Raw genomic sequence first — 15,660 nt, 5'->3', positions numbered from 1 at the left:
TGTTCCCCTGTCTGAACACCATCCATGCAGAGGTGTGATAACGGGCAGTTGGAAAGATTATCTGTAACCACCAGGCATTGTTCTGTGACTATATATGCGGTGCTTTTATGGAAACCTTCACACACCTGACAAAGGAGAAAAGCTCCGAAAGCTTGTGATTTTCAAATAAAACTGTTGCACTATAACCTGGTGTTGTAAGATTCCTTACATTTCTCAAGGGCAATTAGAGATGGGCAATAAATGCTGGCCTTGCCAGCGACGTCCGCATTCCACGAATGAACAATAAGAATAAATACACCCAACCACTGTTGGTAATGCTACACCATGCGCTGAACCTGACTGCTGTGGTTTTAAGGAAAATGTTGTGGGGCCAGTTTAGGCATCAGCAGGGGAGATTCAGCAGCCTTGTGAGGAATTTGAAGTCAGTTCATGTCTTTCATACCTGTTGGAACAAAGCTAATTTTCATGAACTGTCTGCTCAATTGCTCATTTTAGTTCATGACTGCGGAAGCATTGCCTTCTCAGAGGTTAGAGGGAATGAGGAGAGAATCCAGTTAGAACTCATCTGTCACTGCGCAGTCTGGGATTGTCCATTCACAGCCTGAGGTCTTTATGTGTATTTGGCAGTGTTGACCAGACCTGAAGTGTATGGTATTTGTTTATTGCTAGTTGAACACTGGAGGGTCCCTAATGGCTGTAAACATACTGCAGCAATTACATTTCAGGGTCTCCTCCTGTTACCGGATGTAATTATTTGACAGAATGTTCTAGAGAGTGGAAAATACAGAAAGCCTTTGCATTGAATGAACCTCACCCAAGGTTGAGGCAGAAACTGGATCAACATTGCTGATTAGATTGGAAAGGCAGATGAGGCAAAAGGAGTTGAAGGGATATGAGGACAGGGCAGGTAAATAAGAATTATTTTCTCACGGAGAGGGTAAACGCTGACACAGACTGGTTGGGCCGAATGGCCTGTTTCCTTGTTGTAATTTAAGATGTAGAAGCCGATGGGTATGTTAGTGGAGCGGTTATGTAACCCAGAGAACGTGAGTTCAAATCCTATTTGCCAGTTTGAGAATTTGAATTCAAGTTTTAAAAAAAATCTGGAAATTAAAAGCTGGTATCAATAAAAGTAAGGAATCGCACAACACCAGGTTATAGTCCAACAGCTTTATTTGAAATCACAAGCTTTCGGAGCTTTGCTCCTTCGTCAGGTGAAGTGAAGAGATGCATAAAGGCACAGCATATATAGTCAGAGAACAGTGCCTGGTGATTACAGATAATCTTTCTAACTGCCCTTTATCACACCTCAGCAGCAATCAAAGGAGTGAATGGTGTTCAGACAGGTTAGTCAGGGAAACATTACATCCAAGAATACTGAGGTGGGGTCACAAGGGGCCAAATCAGAAAGACAGAGAGAGAGAGACCAGAAAGACAAAGACAGAGAGTGACCAGTTGTATTAAAAACAGATAACTTTTTTTTGCTGGAAATCGCAGCAGGTCCGGCCGCCTCTGTGTATGGAGAAAAAGCCAACTACGACTTGAGTCTGGATGACTCTACGTCAGGTGGGGTTACATGTAACGTGACATGAACCCAAGATCCCGGTTGAGGCCGTCCTCATGGGTGCGGAACTTGGCTATCAATTTCTGCTCGACGATTTTGCGTTGTCGTGTGTCTCGAAGGCCGCCTTGGAGAACGCTTACCCGAAGATCGGAGGCTGAATGTCCTTGACTGCTGAAGTGTTCCCTGACTGGGAGGGAACCCTCCTGTCTGGCAATTGTTGTGCGGTGTCCGTTCATCCGTTGTCGCAGTGTCTGCATGGTCTCGCCAATGTACCATGCTCCGGGGCATCCTTTCCTGCAACGTATGAGGTAGACAACGTTGGCCGAGTCACAGGAGTATGAACCATGTACCTGGTGGGTGGTGCTGTGACTCGGCCAACGTTGTCTACCTCATACGTTGCAGGAAAGGATGCCCCGGAGCATGGTACATCAGTGAGACCATGCAGACACTGCGACAACGGATGAACGGACACCGCGCAACAATCGCCAGACAGGAGGGTTCCCTCCCAGTCGGGGAACACTTCAGCAGTAAAGGACATACAGCCTCCGATCTTCGAGTAATCGTTCTCCAAGGCGGCCTTCGAGATACACGACAACGCAAAATCGTCGAGCAGAAATTGATAGCCAAGTTCCGCACCCATGAGGACGGCCTCAACCGGGATCTTGGGTTCACGTCACGCTACATGTAACCCCACCAGGGGGAAAAGAAAAGTTATCTGTTTTTAATACAACTGGCCATTCTTTGTCTCCCTCTCTCTCTCTCTCTCTCTGTCTTTGTAATCTGACCGCTTGCGTATTCAGTGGTCTTGGGTGTAATGTTCCCCTGTCTGAACACCATCCATGCAGAGGTGTGATAACGGGCAGTTGGAAAGATTATCTGTAATCACCAGGCATTGTTCTGTGACTATATATGCGGTGCTTTTATGGAAACCTTCACACACCTGACAAAGGAGAAAAGCTCCGAAAGCTTGTGATTTTCAAATAATACTGTTGGACTATAACCTGGTGTTGTAAGATTCCTTACATTTGTCCACCCCAGTCCATCACCGGCATCTCCACATCATGCCCTTGAGAAGGTGGTGATGAGCCGCCTTCTTGAACCGTTGCAGTCCGTGTGGTGAAGATTCTCCCACAGTGCTGTTACGTAGAGAGTTCCAGGATTTTGACCCAGTGATGATGAAGGAATGGCGATATATTTCCAAGTCGGGTTGGTGTAAGACTTGGAGGGGAACGTGCAGGTGGCGTTGTTCCCATGTGCCTGCTGCTCTTGTCCTTCTAGGTGGTAGAGATCGTGGGTTTGGGAGGTGCTGTAGAAGAAGCATTGGCGAGTTGCTGCAGTGCATCCTGTAGATGGTGCACACTGCAGCCACAGTGTGCCGGTGGTGAAGGGAGTGAATGTTTAGGGTGGTGTATGGGGTGCCAATCAAGCGGGCTGCTTGTCCTGGATAGTGTCAAGCTTCTTGAGTGTTGTTGGAGCTGCATTCATCCAAGCAAGTGGAGAGTATTCCATCACACTCCTGACTTATGCCTTGTAGATGGTGGAAAGGCTTTGGGGAGTCAGGAGGTGAGTCACTCGCCGCAGAATACCCAACCTCTGACATGCTCTTGTAGCCACAGTATTTATGTGGTATTATGTATATTATGCTGGTCCAGTTAAGTTTCTGGTCAATAGTGACCCCCAGGATGTTGATGGTGGGGGTTTCGGCGATGGTAATGCCGTTGAATGTCAAGGGGAGGTGGTTAGACTCTCTCTGTTGGAGATGGTCATTGCCTGGCACTTGTCTGGCGCAAATGTTACTTGCCACTTATCAGCCCAAGCCTGGATGTTGTCCAGATATTGCTGCATGCGGGCACGGACTGCTTCATTATCTGCGAATGGAACGGAACACTGTATTATCATCAGCGAACATCCCCATTTCTGAACTTATGATGGAGGGAATGTCATTGATGAAGCAGCTGAAGATGATTCGGCCTAAGACACTGCCCTGAGGAACTCCTGCAGTGATGTCCTGGGGCTGAGATGATTGGCCTCCAACAACCACTGCCATTTTCCTTTGTGTTAGGTATGACTCCGGCCACTGGAGAGTTTTCCCCCTGATTCCCATTGACTTCAATTTTACTAGGGCTCCTTGGTGCCACACTCGGTCAAATGCTGCCTTGATGTCAAGGGCAGTCACTCTCACCTCACCTCTGGAATTCAGCTCTTTTGTCCATGTTTAGACCAAGGCTGTAATGAGGTCTGTAGCCGAGCGGTCCTGGCAGAATCCAAACTGAGCATCGGTGAGCCGGTTATTGGTGAGTAAGTGCTGCTTGATAGCACTGTCGACGACACCTTCCATTGCATTGCTGATGTTTGAGAGTAGACTGACGGGGCGGTAATTGGCCGGATTGGATTTGTCCTGCTTTTTGTGGACAGGACATACCTGGGCAATTTTCCACTTCCTGGTGGTTTCACCACATGACCTCCTGCCTCCAACATCCCACCCCCACACCCCCTCCATTGGACCATCCTCCAGCTGCGTGGCCTTCCCAACCAATTGGAAAGTGAACAGAATCTTTGTTACCCAATTGGATTAATCCTGACTGTCAGTCAAACAGCTCTTTTTCCCCATCCCCAATATTTTTACATGAAAAGAACCCATTTTTTTAATGCCCCTTTGATTTTTCTCCTGGATTGCTCGTAGCAGTGTCCAGGTCGCTCCTGGAGGGTTGGCACCCTAGCTTGGTTTGAGCAGACACAGGGACCAGGGGAGAAGAAAGATGCTTTGTTTTAAATCATGAATGGGAATAGTATCCTTCTCAATCTGGAAAGCTGGATGTGGTAATGTGATTCACCCAACAGGTCCCTGTAAAAAAAACCTTGGACGGAACTTTGAACTGATACAATATTCAGCGTGGCAAAATCAGCTGGATGAACACGTTAGCTGTTATTTATTATGTTTGCAGGTTCTCCCAGGGTGGGGTGAAGGACAAAGTCCAATCCCAAGCTCACCTGCTGTGCTGCTTGGGTTGTCACCTGTCCAATTTTCAAATGGTGGGGTGAAAATTGTTTTCGGGCCTGAAACAGGAGCCCTACAGCAAGTGAGCGCCCCAGCCGGCAGACTCCAAGGCAGGCCCAAAATTAGCCTCATCAAGATTATCTGGGAGAGCCTCCACAGGCAGCTCGCCCCTCTTATAAAGGTGAACGTCAAGTCACTTGTCTCTTAGGCAGCGGACCGAAGGTAACTCCATGGAGACGGCGGGGGGAGGGGGGGGGGGCGGTGGTTCGAGGCCAATCGTGAGTACTGTGGAGTCAGGGGGAGGGGGGGCAATCCTGCTACTCCTGACTCCACAGCAACGTCTTTTGAAACTGTTCAACAAAACATTATCTTTTGGTGGAGGCCGCTGTTTAGGTCGCGGTGACCGTTTAAGAATCCCAAGAGTAGTAGGCCTGACTCCTGCTCCACACAATCCAAACCAATTTCTGCAAGGGGGCCTAAAATAGGCGTTAGGCCCCTCATTTACACATGTAAGGGGTCTAACACCTGTTTTATGTGGCTGCCTCGGACGCCTGCAAAGCTGCCTTTCCCAATATGGCAGTGCCCGTAATGCAGGCGCAGATCAGGCCTGAGACATTGCCCCCCTTTTCGGCCCGGGAAACGGACATAACAAGAACCAATTTCACAGTGGAATTTGAACTTACGCTCTCTGGATGATTAGCTCAGGCCCCTGGATTACAAGTCCAGTAACATTACCACTACACTACCGTACCCTCTGTGTGTAAAGGTAAAGAAAAATCATTTCACTAACCTCTGGCTATAAACCAATGACAGTTTAACAAAAGGATCTAACTTTATACCCAAAAGGTTATCTGTTAAGTGCTGGAAGGGATACGAGGTCGGGAAAGGGGAAAATGCAGCAGCTGGATTGCAAGCATCGCCTACATGAAGTGTTAATCATCAAAACCGTATATATGAACAGCTCAGGTATACTGAGTATCAAAACAATTCAGTGTCACCAGCATTGGACAAACCCCTGGTGGGCCATTTCCACTGACCCTTTGCCCCCAACTCAAGAGGTGGCAATAAGCCAGATGCTGCTGGGAATCAATGGAGTTCACCCCAAGGGAGCGTTGCACGATCAGAGGTGCCATCCTTTGGTTGAGATGCTAAACCAAGGCCCATCTGCCTGATTTGGCGATTCAGGTAGATGTTAAAAGATGCCATGAAGCTATTTGAAAAGCAGCAGGGATCTAGCCTGGTGTCCCGGCCAACATTCTTCCCTCAAACAACCCACCAAAAACAGATTAACTGGTCATTGCAGTTTGTGAGATCTGGCTGTGTGCAAAATGGCTTTCCTTTTTGCCTACATAACAGTCACTGCAGTTCAGTGCATTTTGAGCAGTTGTAATCAGACAGTATATAAATGGATTTATCTCACCTTTTATTAAACCAATCACTGACTCACAGGAACGTCCCCTGCTTGAGATAGCAGAAACATAGAAACATTGACAATTTATGCAAAGAAGGAGGCCATTCGGCCCATCGTGTCCGTGCCGGTCGAAAAAGAGCTACCCAGCTCAATCCCACTTTCCAGCACTTGGTCCGTAGCCCTGTAGGTTACGGCACTTCAACAGCATATCCAAGTACTTTTTAAATACGATGAGGGTTTCTGCCTCTACCACCCTTTCAGGTAGTGATTTCCAGACCCCCACCACCCTCTGGGTGAAAAAAAATTTCCTCAGCTCCCCTCTCATCCTTCTACCAATCACTTTAAATCTACGCCCCTGGTTATTGACCTCTCTGCTGAGGGAAATAGGTCCTTCCTATCCACTCTATCTAGGCCCCTCATAATTTTATACACCTCAATTAAATCTCCCCTCAGTTTCCTCTGTTCCAAAAAAAACAACCCCAGCCTATCCAATCTTTCCTCATAGCTAAAATTCTCCAGTCCTGGCAACATCCTCATTAATCTCCTCTGTACCCTCTCTAGTGCAATCACATCTTTCATGTAATGTGGTGACCAGAACTGTATGCAATACTCAAGCTGTGGCCTACCTAGTGCTTTACACAGTTCAAGCATAACTTCCCTGCTCTTATATTCTGTGCCTCAGCTAATAAAGGAAAGTATCCCGTATGCCTTCTTAATCACCTTATCCACCTGTCCTGCTACCTTCAGGGATCTGTGGATACGCATTCCAAGGTCTCTTTGTTCCTCTACACCTCTCAGTATCCTCCCATTTATTGTGTATTCCTTTGCCTTGTTTGCCCTCCCCAAATGCATTACCTCACACTTCTCTGTATTGAACTCCATTTGCCACTTTTCTGCCCACCTGACCAGTCCATTGATATCTTCCTGCAGTCTACAGCTTTCCTCCTCACTATCAACCACACGGCCAACTTTTGTATCATCGGCAAACTTCTTAATCATGCCCCCTACATTTAAGTCCAAATCATTAATATAAACCACAAAAAACAAGGGACCTAGTACTGAGCCCAGCGGCACCCCACTGGAAACAGCCTTCCGGTCACAAAAATCCCTGTCAACCATTACCCTTTGCTTCCTGCCACTGAGCCAATTTTGGATCCAATTTGCCACTTTCCCTTGGATCCCATGGGCTTTTACTTTTTTGACCAGCCTACCATGTGGGGCCTTGTTAAAAGCCTTGCTAAAATCCATATAGACTGCATCAAACGTACTACCTTCATCGACCCTCCTTGTTACCTCCTCAAAAAATTCAATCAAGTTAGTCAGACACGTCCTTCCCTTAACAAATCCATGCTGACTGTCCTTGATTAACCCATGTCTTTCTAACTGTCGGTTTATACTGTCTCAGAATTGATTCCAATAATTTGCCCACCATCAAGGTTGGGGGGGAGAGTGGGAGATCGGGATAGGGGAGAGGGGGAAATCGGAGGGGGGAGAGTGGAAGATGGGGGGGAAGACCAGGGGAGGGGGAAGAGGGGAAGATCGGGGGGGGAGAGGGGTAGATCGGGGGAGAGGGGAAGATTGGGGGCAATCGGGAGAGAGGGGAAGATTGGGGGCGATCGGGGGAGGGGGAGATCAGGGGGGAGAGGGGAAGAACGGGGGAGAGGAGATTGGAAGAGATTGGGGGAAAGGGGGGGAGAGGGGGAGATCAGTGGGGAGAGGGGTAGATCGGGTGGGAGAGAGGGAGATCAGGTGGGGAGAGGGGTAGATCGGGTGGGAGAGAGGGAGATCAGGTGGGGAGAGGGGTAGATCGGGTGGGAGAGAGGGAGATCGGGTGGGGAGACGGGTAGATCGGGTGGGGAGAGGGGTAGATCGGGTGGGAGAGAGGGAGATCGGGTGGGGAGACGGGTAGATCGGGTGGGGAGAGGGGTAGATCGGGTGGGAGAGAGGGAGATCGAGTGGGGAGAGGGAGAGATCAGGGAGGAGAGGGGGAAGATCGGGGGGAGAGAGAGAGGGGAAGAACAGGGGGGAGAGAGGGGGAGAGAGGGGGGAATCAGAAGCAGGAATCCCATCTGATTTCTTTAGTCCTTCTCCAAGTCCAAGGCACTGACTAAATGGCCGTGCCTCTACAACCATCCCGGTTGAGATCAGCTGACTCAGCACAGACGAAGCCCAAACCTGGGACCTTCCTGGCCTGCACTGTTCAGCTCCACACTGGGCAAACTTGTCGAGGATGGGATGAGGTAGGAATTAGACCCTTTTAAGCAAAGTTAACGTGATGACATAACCCCCATCCAAACTGAATATCTGAGCGATGAAAACGACATATAACAAAGAACTAAGTTGCATTTATTTAGCGCCTTTCGCAACCTCAGGACATCCCAAAGCGCTTTACAGCCAATGAAGTACTTTTGAAGTGTAGGCACTGTTTTAATGTAGGAAACAGGTCAGCCAATTTGCGCACAGCAAGATCCCACAAACAAGAACGTGATAATGACCAGATAATCTGTTTTTGTGATGTTGGTTGAGGCATAAACATTAGCCAGGACACCAGGGAGAACTCCCCTACTCTTCTTCGGAACAGAGCGATGCGATCTTTTACATCCACCTGATAGGTTAGACGGGGCCTCAGTTTAACGTCTCATCCGAAAGACGGCAGCTCCGACACTGCAGAACTCCCTCAGTACTGCACTGGAGTCTCGACCTGGAGTGTGTATTCAAGTCTCTGGAGTGGGACTTGAACCATCTGGCCCATAACCACAAGAACACAAGGACACAAGAAATAGGAGCAGGAGAAGGCCATTCGGCCCCTCGAGCCTGCTCCGCCATTTTAAGATCATAGCTGATCTTCGACCTCAACTCCACTTTCCCACCCGATCCCAAAATCCCTTGATTCCCTTAGAATACAAAAATCTATCGATCTCAGTCTTGAATATACCCAACAACTGAGCATCCACAGCCCTTTGGGGTAGAGATGCATCTGTCCGTGACAGTATTGGTAGGATTGACCACCGCACAGTCCTTGTGGAGGCGAAGTCCCGTCTTCGCACTGAGGACTCCGCCCATCGTGTTGTGTGGCACTACCACCGTGCTAAATGGGATAGATTCAGAACAGATCTAGCAGCTCAAAACTGGGCATCCATGAGGTGCTGTGGGCCATCAGCAGCAGCAGAATTGTATTCCAGCACAATCTGTAACCTCATTGCTCGGCATATTCCTCACTCTACCATTACCAACAAGCCAGGGAATCAACCCTGGTTCAATGAGGAGTGTAGAAGAGCATGCCAAGAGCAGCACCAGGCGTACCTAAAAATGAGGTGCCAACCTGGTGAAGCTACAACTCAGGGCTACATGCATGCTAGACAACGGAAGGAACATGTTATAGACAGAGCTAAGCGATTCCACAACCAACGGATCAGATCAAAGCTCTGCAGTCCTGCCACATCCAGTCGTGAATGGTGGTGGACAATTAAACAACTAACGGGAGGAGGAGGCTCTGTAAACATCCCCATTCTCAATGATGGCGGAGTCCAGCACGTGAATGCAAAAGACAAGGCTGAAATGTTTGCAACCATCTTCAGCCAGAAGTGCCGAGTGGATGATTTATCTCAGCCTCCTCCCGATATCCCCACTGTCACAGAAGCCAGTCTTCAGTCGATTCGATTCACTCCACGTGATATCAAGAAACGGCTGAGTGCACTCGATACAGCAAAGGCTATGGGCCCCGACAACATCCCGGCTGTAGTGCTGTAGACTTGTGCTCCAGAACTAGCTGCGCCTCTAGCCAATCTGTTCCAGTACAGCTCCAACACTGGCATCTACCCGACAATGTGGAAAATTGGCCAGGTACGTCCTGCCCACAAAAAGCAGGACAAATCCAATCCGGCCAATTACCGCCCCATCAGTCTACTCTCAATCATCAGCAAAGTGATGGAAGGTGTCATCGACAGTGCTATCAAGCGGCACTTACTCACCAATAACCTGCTCACTGATGCTCAGTTTGGGTTCCGCCAGGACCACTCGGCTCCAGACCTCATTACAGCCTTGGTCCAAACATGGACAAAGGAGCTGAATTCCAGAGGTGAGGTTAGAGTGACTGCCCTTGACATCAAGGCAGCATTTGACCGAGTGTGGCACCAAGGCGTGTGAGTAAAATTGAAGTCAGTGGGAATCAGGGGGAAAACTCTCCAGTGGCTGGAGTCATACCTAGTACAAAGGACGATGGTAGTGGTTGTTGGAGGCCAATCATCTCAGCCCCAGGACATTGCTGCAGGAGTTCCTCAGGGCAGTGTCCTTGGCCCAACCATCTTCAGCTGCTTCATCAATGACCTTCCCTCCATCATAAGGTCAGAAATGGGGATGTTCACTGATGATTGCACGGTGTTCAGTTCCATTCGCAACCCCTCAAATAATGAAGCAGTCCGAGCCCACATGCAGCAAGACCTGGACAACATCCAGGCTTGGGCTCATAAGTGGCAAGTAACATTCGCGCCAGACAAGTGCCAGGCAATGACCATCTCCAACAAGAGAGTCTAACCACTTCCCCTGGACATTCAACGGCATTACCATCGCCGAATCCCCCACCATCAACATCCTGGGGGTCACCATTGACCAGAAACTTAACTGGACCAGCCATATAAATACTGTGGCTACAAGAGCAGGTCAGAGGCTGGGTATTCTGCGGCGAGTGACTCACCTCCTGACTCCCCAGAGCCTTTCCACCATCTACAAGGCACAAGTCAGGAGTGTGATAGAATACTCTCCACTTGCCTGGATGAGTGCAGCTCCAACAACACTCAAGAAGCTCGACACCATCCAGGACAAAGCAGCCCGCTTGATTGGCACCCCATCCACCACCCTAAACATTCACTCCCTTCACCACCAGCGCACTGTGGCTGCAGTGTGTACCATCCACAGGATGCACTACAGCAACTCGCCAAGGCTTCTTCGACAGCACCTCCCAAACCCGCGACCTCTACCACCTAGAACGACAAGAGCAGCAGCTGCATGGGAACAACACCACCTGCACCTTCCCTCCAAGTCACACACCATTCCGACTTGGAAATATATCGCCGTTCCTTCATCGTCGCTGGGTCAAAATCCTGGAACTCCCTTCCTAACAGCATTGTGGGAGAACCTTCACCAGACGGACTGCAGCAGTTCAAGAAGGCGGCTCACCACCACCTTCTCAAGGGCAATTAGGGATGGGCAATAAATGCTGGCCTCACCAGCGATACCCACATCCCATGAACGAATAAAAAAAAAGAATTCCAAAGATTCACATCCCTCTGAGTGAAGAAATTCCTCCTGATCTCAGTCCTAAATCACCCACCCTTGATCCTAAGACTATGCCCCTAGTTCTAGACAGGGGAAACAACCTTTACCCTGCCAAGCCCTCTAAGAATTTTGTACATTTCAATGAGATCACGTCTCATTCTTCTAAACTCCAGAGAATATTGGCACACTGAGCCACGGCCGACTCATGGGTATTCTCCGTTTCCCAAGCAGTTTCCCGTGAAGGCAGCGTCCCTTTATATCCAGTGTTGCCTCAGTAGATGAGTCCTTGCAAAAAGAACTGGCCACATCCGTACAGAGAAGGAAACTATTACTGCAATCCCAGCGCGATTACATCACAGGGTCACTGAGTACAGTGTCACAACTCCTGTTTCTCTTCCTCTCCTGAAGACGGATTGTTGTACAATGCCGCAGTGTTGGTAGCCCTCCAGTATCTCACCCACGCGAGAGTCTGGACAAGGTGTATTGATGCGATATTCAACTGCAGGGGACACCACAGCCATACTAATCCTGTCCCCCCTGAACACTTTCCAGGTGAAGTTATAGGATAACGATCAGGAGTGAAAAGTCAGGTCTAATTATCGTGCCACTCTCCCCAACTTGCCCCTGCTTCGCACAAAGTCAACAAAGTGAACAGGATGTTGAACCACACAGCAAAACAGTAGGGTCCAAGTCAAGGGAAGTCATAGCCAAACTGTACAGGGCTCTGGTCAAACTGTACCTAGAGTACTGGGTCCAGTTCTGGTCACTGAGACACAAGGGAGTGATTCAAGTGCTGGAGGCAATGCTGGAGACGATGCACAAAGGCTGATCCCCAATGTCAGTGATCTGAGTTATGGGGAAAGACTAGAGAGACATTGGCTTCTCAGCCTGGAAAGGAGGCGTGTGAGAGGTGATCTTGAGGTATCTATGATAGCAAATGGTATGGAAGAGGCCAAGTCTACAAAATTGCTTCAACATAAATTACAAGACACAGGTTCTTGCAAGGGACACAGGTTCAAGCCAGTAAAAGGCAAATCTAGGCTTGACATCAGAGGAAATGATCAACACTTGGAATGGATTCCTGGATAGAATGGTGGAGACAAAAACCCCGGAGCATGAACATGAGCATAGACCTGTTGGGCCAAATGGCCTGTTTCTGTGCTGTACATCTGATGTAATTCTATGACGGACAAGCACTATTCGGCCTCATGAGGTTTTGGGAACTGGAGTACAAGCGAACACACAGTCCTCTCGCATTGGTCAGCTTGGGGGCATGAGGAGGAGCGGTGTAGGGATGAGAGGGCGGTTCCACCCAGACAGGGGAAATCCAGCACCATTCCAGGAACTATTAAATAATTCTGGAAAGGGTCAACCCCTGGGATTAAAAGGGTAACAATTCATCTGGGCCCGTTTTTGGCTGCACGGCTGAGCCGGAGAAAGGAGGGAAAATGGTGGCGTTCTGGAGACAGGCCGGCCCGAGCTACATTCGCTGCTCTCGGATCTGCGCACAGGCGGTGCGGGCTGCTCTGAAACCCCAAGCAGAGGCCAAGAAAGTGGGAGACACAAATGTCAAAGTCAGCAAGGTGAAAGAGTAAAATGATCTGAGCAACTTCCACGGACCTGACCTTTTGAATATTCTCTGAACACTCCTGCTCCTCCTGGCCCCACAAAAACAATTTGACACTCACCATTGCTGGGCCTCTTCAGTTTCATCAACTGTGGAACTGATCTGACAGCGCATGGCGTGCACTCAAACCAATTCTCTCCTAAACTAGCAGACGGGGTCCTATGTACCTCACACGACCCCGATTCTGTAAATTAAAAGGGGCCTACCGCTTGTTTCAAGCAGGCGCTTTGGCCGCCAGTGAAACACCCCTTTCAAAATGGCAGCTGGCTGATCATCGGAGTTCAAGAGGTAGTAAGACTACCGGCCCCATTTTTAGGCCCTTACTGCCACTTTATCAAGTGAAGATCTGATGACAGAGAGGGAGAACAAAGCTCGAGAAGAATCAGACAGAAAAAAATGGATAAACGAATAGGAGGAGAAAGGGTCCATGAGGCCCTCATGGTCTTGGGTTTCTGCCCATTCAGGGCCGGGTAACCCTACACCATGAGCATAGTGTTCGCGTTCAGTTTGTATTTCCATATCGTGACTCACGTTCGCCCACTGAGAATGTGATTGTGTAATGACAGCACTGCTCCCCCCTGGTGAGAGGACACAACCAGATGTTGGGACACAGACTCTGCTCTCCCCGCTGGTGAGAGGACACAACCAGATGTTGGGACACAGACTCCGCTCTCCCCCGGTGTGGGGACACAACCAGATGTTGGGACACAGACTCTGCTCTCCCACTGGTGAGAGGACACAACCAGATGTTGGGACACAGACTCCGCTCTCCCCCGGTGTGGGGACACAACCAGATGTTGGGACACAGACTCCGCTCTCCCCCAGTGAGGGGACACAACCAGAGGTTGGGACACAGACTCCGCTCTCCCCCAGTGAGGGGACACAACCAGATGTTGGGACACAGACTCCGCTCTTCCCCGGTGAGGGGACACAACCAGATGTTGGGACACAGACTCCGCTCTCCCCCGGTGAGGGGGACACAACCAGATGTTGGGACACAGACTCCGCTCTCCCCCAGTGAGGGGACACAACCAGAGGTTGGGACGGACTCCGCTCTCCCCCAGTGAGGGGAAACGAGCAGAGGTTGGGGCACGGACTCCGCTCTCCCCCAGTGAGGGGAAACGAGCAGAGGTTGGGACACAGACTCCGCTCTCCCCCAGTGAGGGGAAACGAGCAGAGATTGGGACACAGACTCCGCTCTCCCCCAGTGAGGGGAAACGAGCAGAGGTTGGGACATGGACTCCACTCTCCCCCGGTGAGGGGACACAACCAGCAGTTGGGACACAGACTCCGCTCTCCCCCGGTGAGGGGACACAACCAGAGGTTGGGACACGGACTCCGCTCTCCCGCGGTGAGGGGAAACGAGCAGAGGTTGGGACACGGACTCCACTCTCCCCCAGTGAGGGGAAACGAGCAGAGGTTGGGACATGGACTCCACTCTCCCCTGTTGAGGAGACACGAGCAGAAGTTGGGACACCCTTTCCCCCTTCCCCCCCCACTCCAGTGTTAATATTTGTAGGGTTTGTTCCATTCCACCCCCCAGATCCCTGCCTAACATTTGTCGGGTGTCCCCTGCATGGGGGATAGATCCTTGAGGGACTCCAGCAGGAATAGTATGGGACAGGAAGAGAAGCCATTGCTGGAAATTCTCTGCCTATAACTGGATAGGTAAAAGTGGAACCAAACTAGGGCAGTCCCATTGAGCTGGAAAGGGTGGAGAGGCATAGGAGGAGGATGTTGTAGTCAACCGTGTCAAAGGCTGCAGACAGGTCGAGAAGGATGAGGAGGGATAGTTTACCACGGTCACAGTCATGTAGGATGTAATTTTGTGACTTTGATTAGGGCCATTTCATATACTAAATATTCCTGGATACAAGGTGTACAGGAAAGTTAGGGAAGGAAAGAAAGGAGGCTGGGGGGTGGTGGCAGTATTGATTAAGGAGAATTTTTTTTTTATTAGTTCATGGGATGTGGGCGTCGCTGGCGAGGCAAGCATTTATTGCCCATCCCTAATTTCCCTCGAGAAGGTGGTGGTGAGCCGCCTTCTTGAACCGCTGCAGTCCGTGTGGTGAAGGTTCTCCCACAGTGCTGTTAGGAGGGGAGTTCCAGGATTTTGACCCAGCGACGATGAAGGAACGGCGATATATTTCCAAGTCGGGATGGTGTGTGACTTGGAGGGGAACGTGCAGGTGGTGTTGTTCCCATGTGCCTGCTGCTCTTGTCCTTCTAGGTGGTAGAGGTCGCGGGTTTGGGAGGTGCTGTCGAAGAAGCCTTGGCGAGTTGCTGCAGTGCATCGTGTGGATGGTACACACTGCAGCCACAGTGCGCCGGTGGTGAAGGGAGTGAATGTTTAGGGTGGTGGATGAGGTGCCAATCAAGTGGGCTGCTTTATCTTGGATGGTGTCGAGCTTCTCGAGTGTTGTTGAAGCTGCACTCATCCAAGCAAGTGGAGAGTATTCCATCACAATCCTGACTTGTGCCTTGCAGATGGAAAGGCTTTGGGGAGTCAGGTGAGTCACTCGCCACAGAATACCCAGCCTCTGACCTGCTCTTGTAGCCACAGTATTTATACGGCTGGTCCAGTTAAGTTTCTGGTCAATGGTGACCCCCAGGATGTTGATGGTGGGAGATTCGGTGATGGTAATGCCGTTGAATGTCAAGGGGAGATGGTTAGACTCTCTCTTGTTGGAGATGGTCATTGCCTGGCACTTATCTGGCGCGAATGTTACTTGCCACTTATGAGCCCAAGCCTGGATGTTGTCCAGGTCTTGCTGCATGTGGGCTCG

The 15,660-nt window shown here is 50.0% G+C and overlaps 2 protein-coding genes across 2 annotated transcripts in view; one reads left to right on the top strand and one right to left on the bottom strand.

Annotated features, from left to right (window-relative positions):
* The window catches only part of acsf2 (acyl-CoA synthetase family member 2), a 240,488-nt gene that overhangs the window by 201,956 nt on the left and 22,872 nt on the right, over positions 1-15,660 (bottom strand). The window lies entirely within an intron of this gene.
* Positions 12,696-12,877, top strand: LOC137341425 (ATP synthase subunit epsilon, mitochondrial-like). Its single transcript, XM_068004540.1, has one exon. It carries the CDS (start codon positions 12,696-12,698, stop codon positions 12,840-12,842), a length of 147 nt encoding a protein of 48 aa, XP_067860641.1. The 3' UTR covers positions 12,843-12,877.

This window comes from Heptranchias perlo, chromosome 23 (genome assembly GCF_035084215.1).
Source record: "Heptranchias perlo isolate sHepPer1 chromosome 23, sHepPer1.hap1, whole genome shotgun sequence".
Classification (NCBI taxonomy): Eukaryota; Metazoa; Chordata; class Chondrichthyes; order Hexanchiformes; family Hexanchidae; genus Heptranchias; species Heptranchias perlo.
This window is presented reverse-complemented; position numbering and strand designations above follow the sequence as displayed.

Excerpts from the sequence above, each read along its gene's own strand:
- LOC137341425 (XM_068004540.1), top strand. The coding sequence starts at position 12,696 with ATGGTGGCGTTCTGGAGACAGGCCGGCCCGAGCTACATTCGCTGCTCT.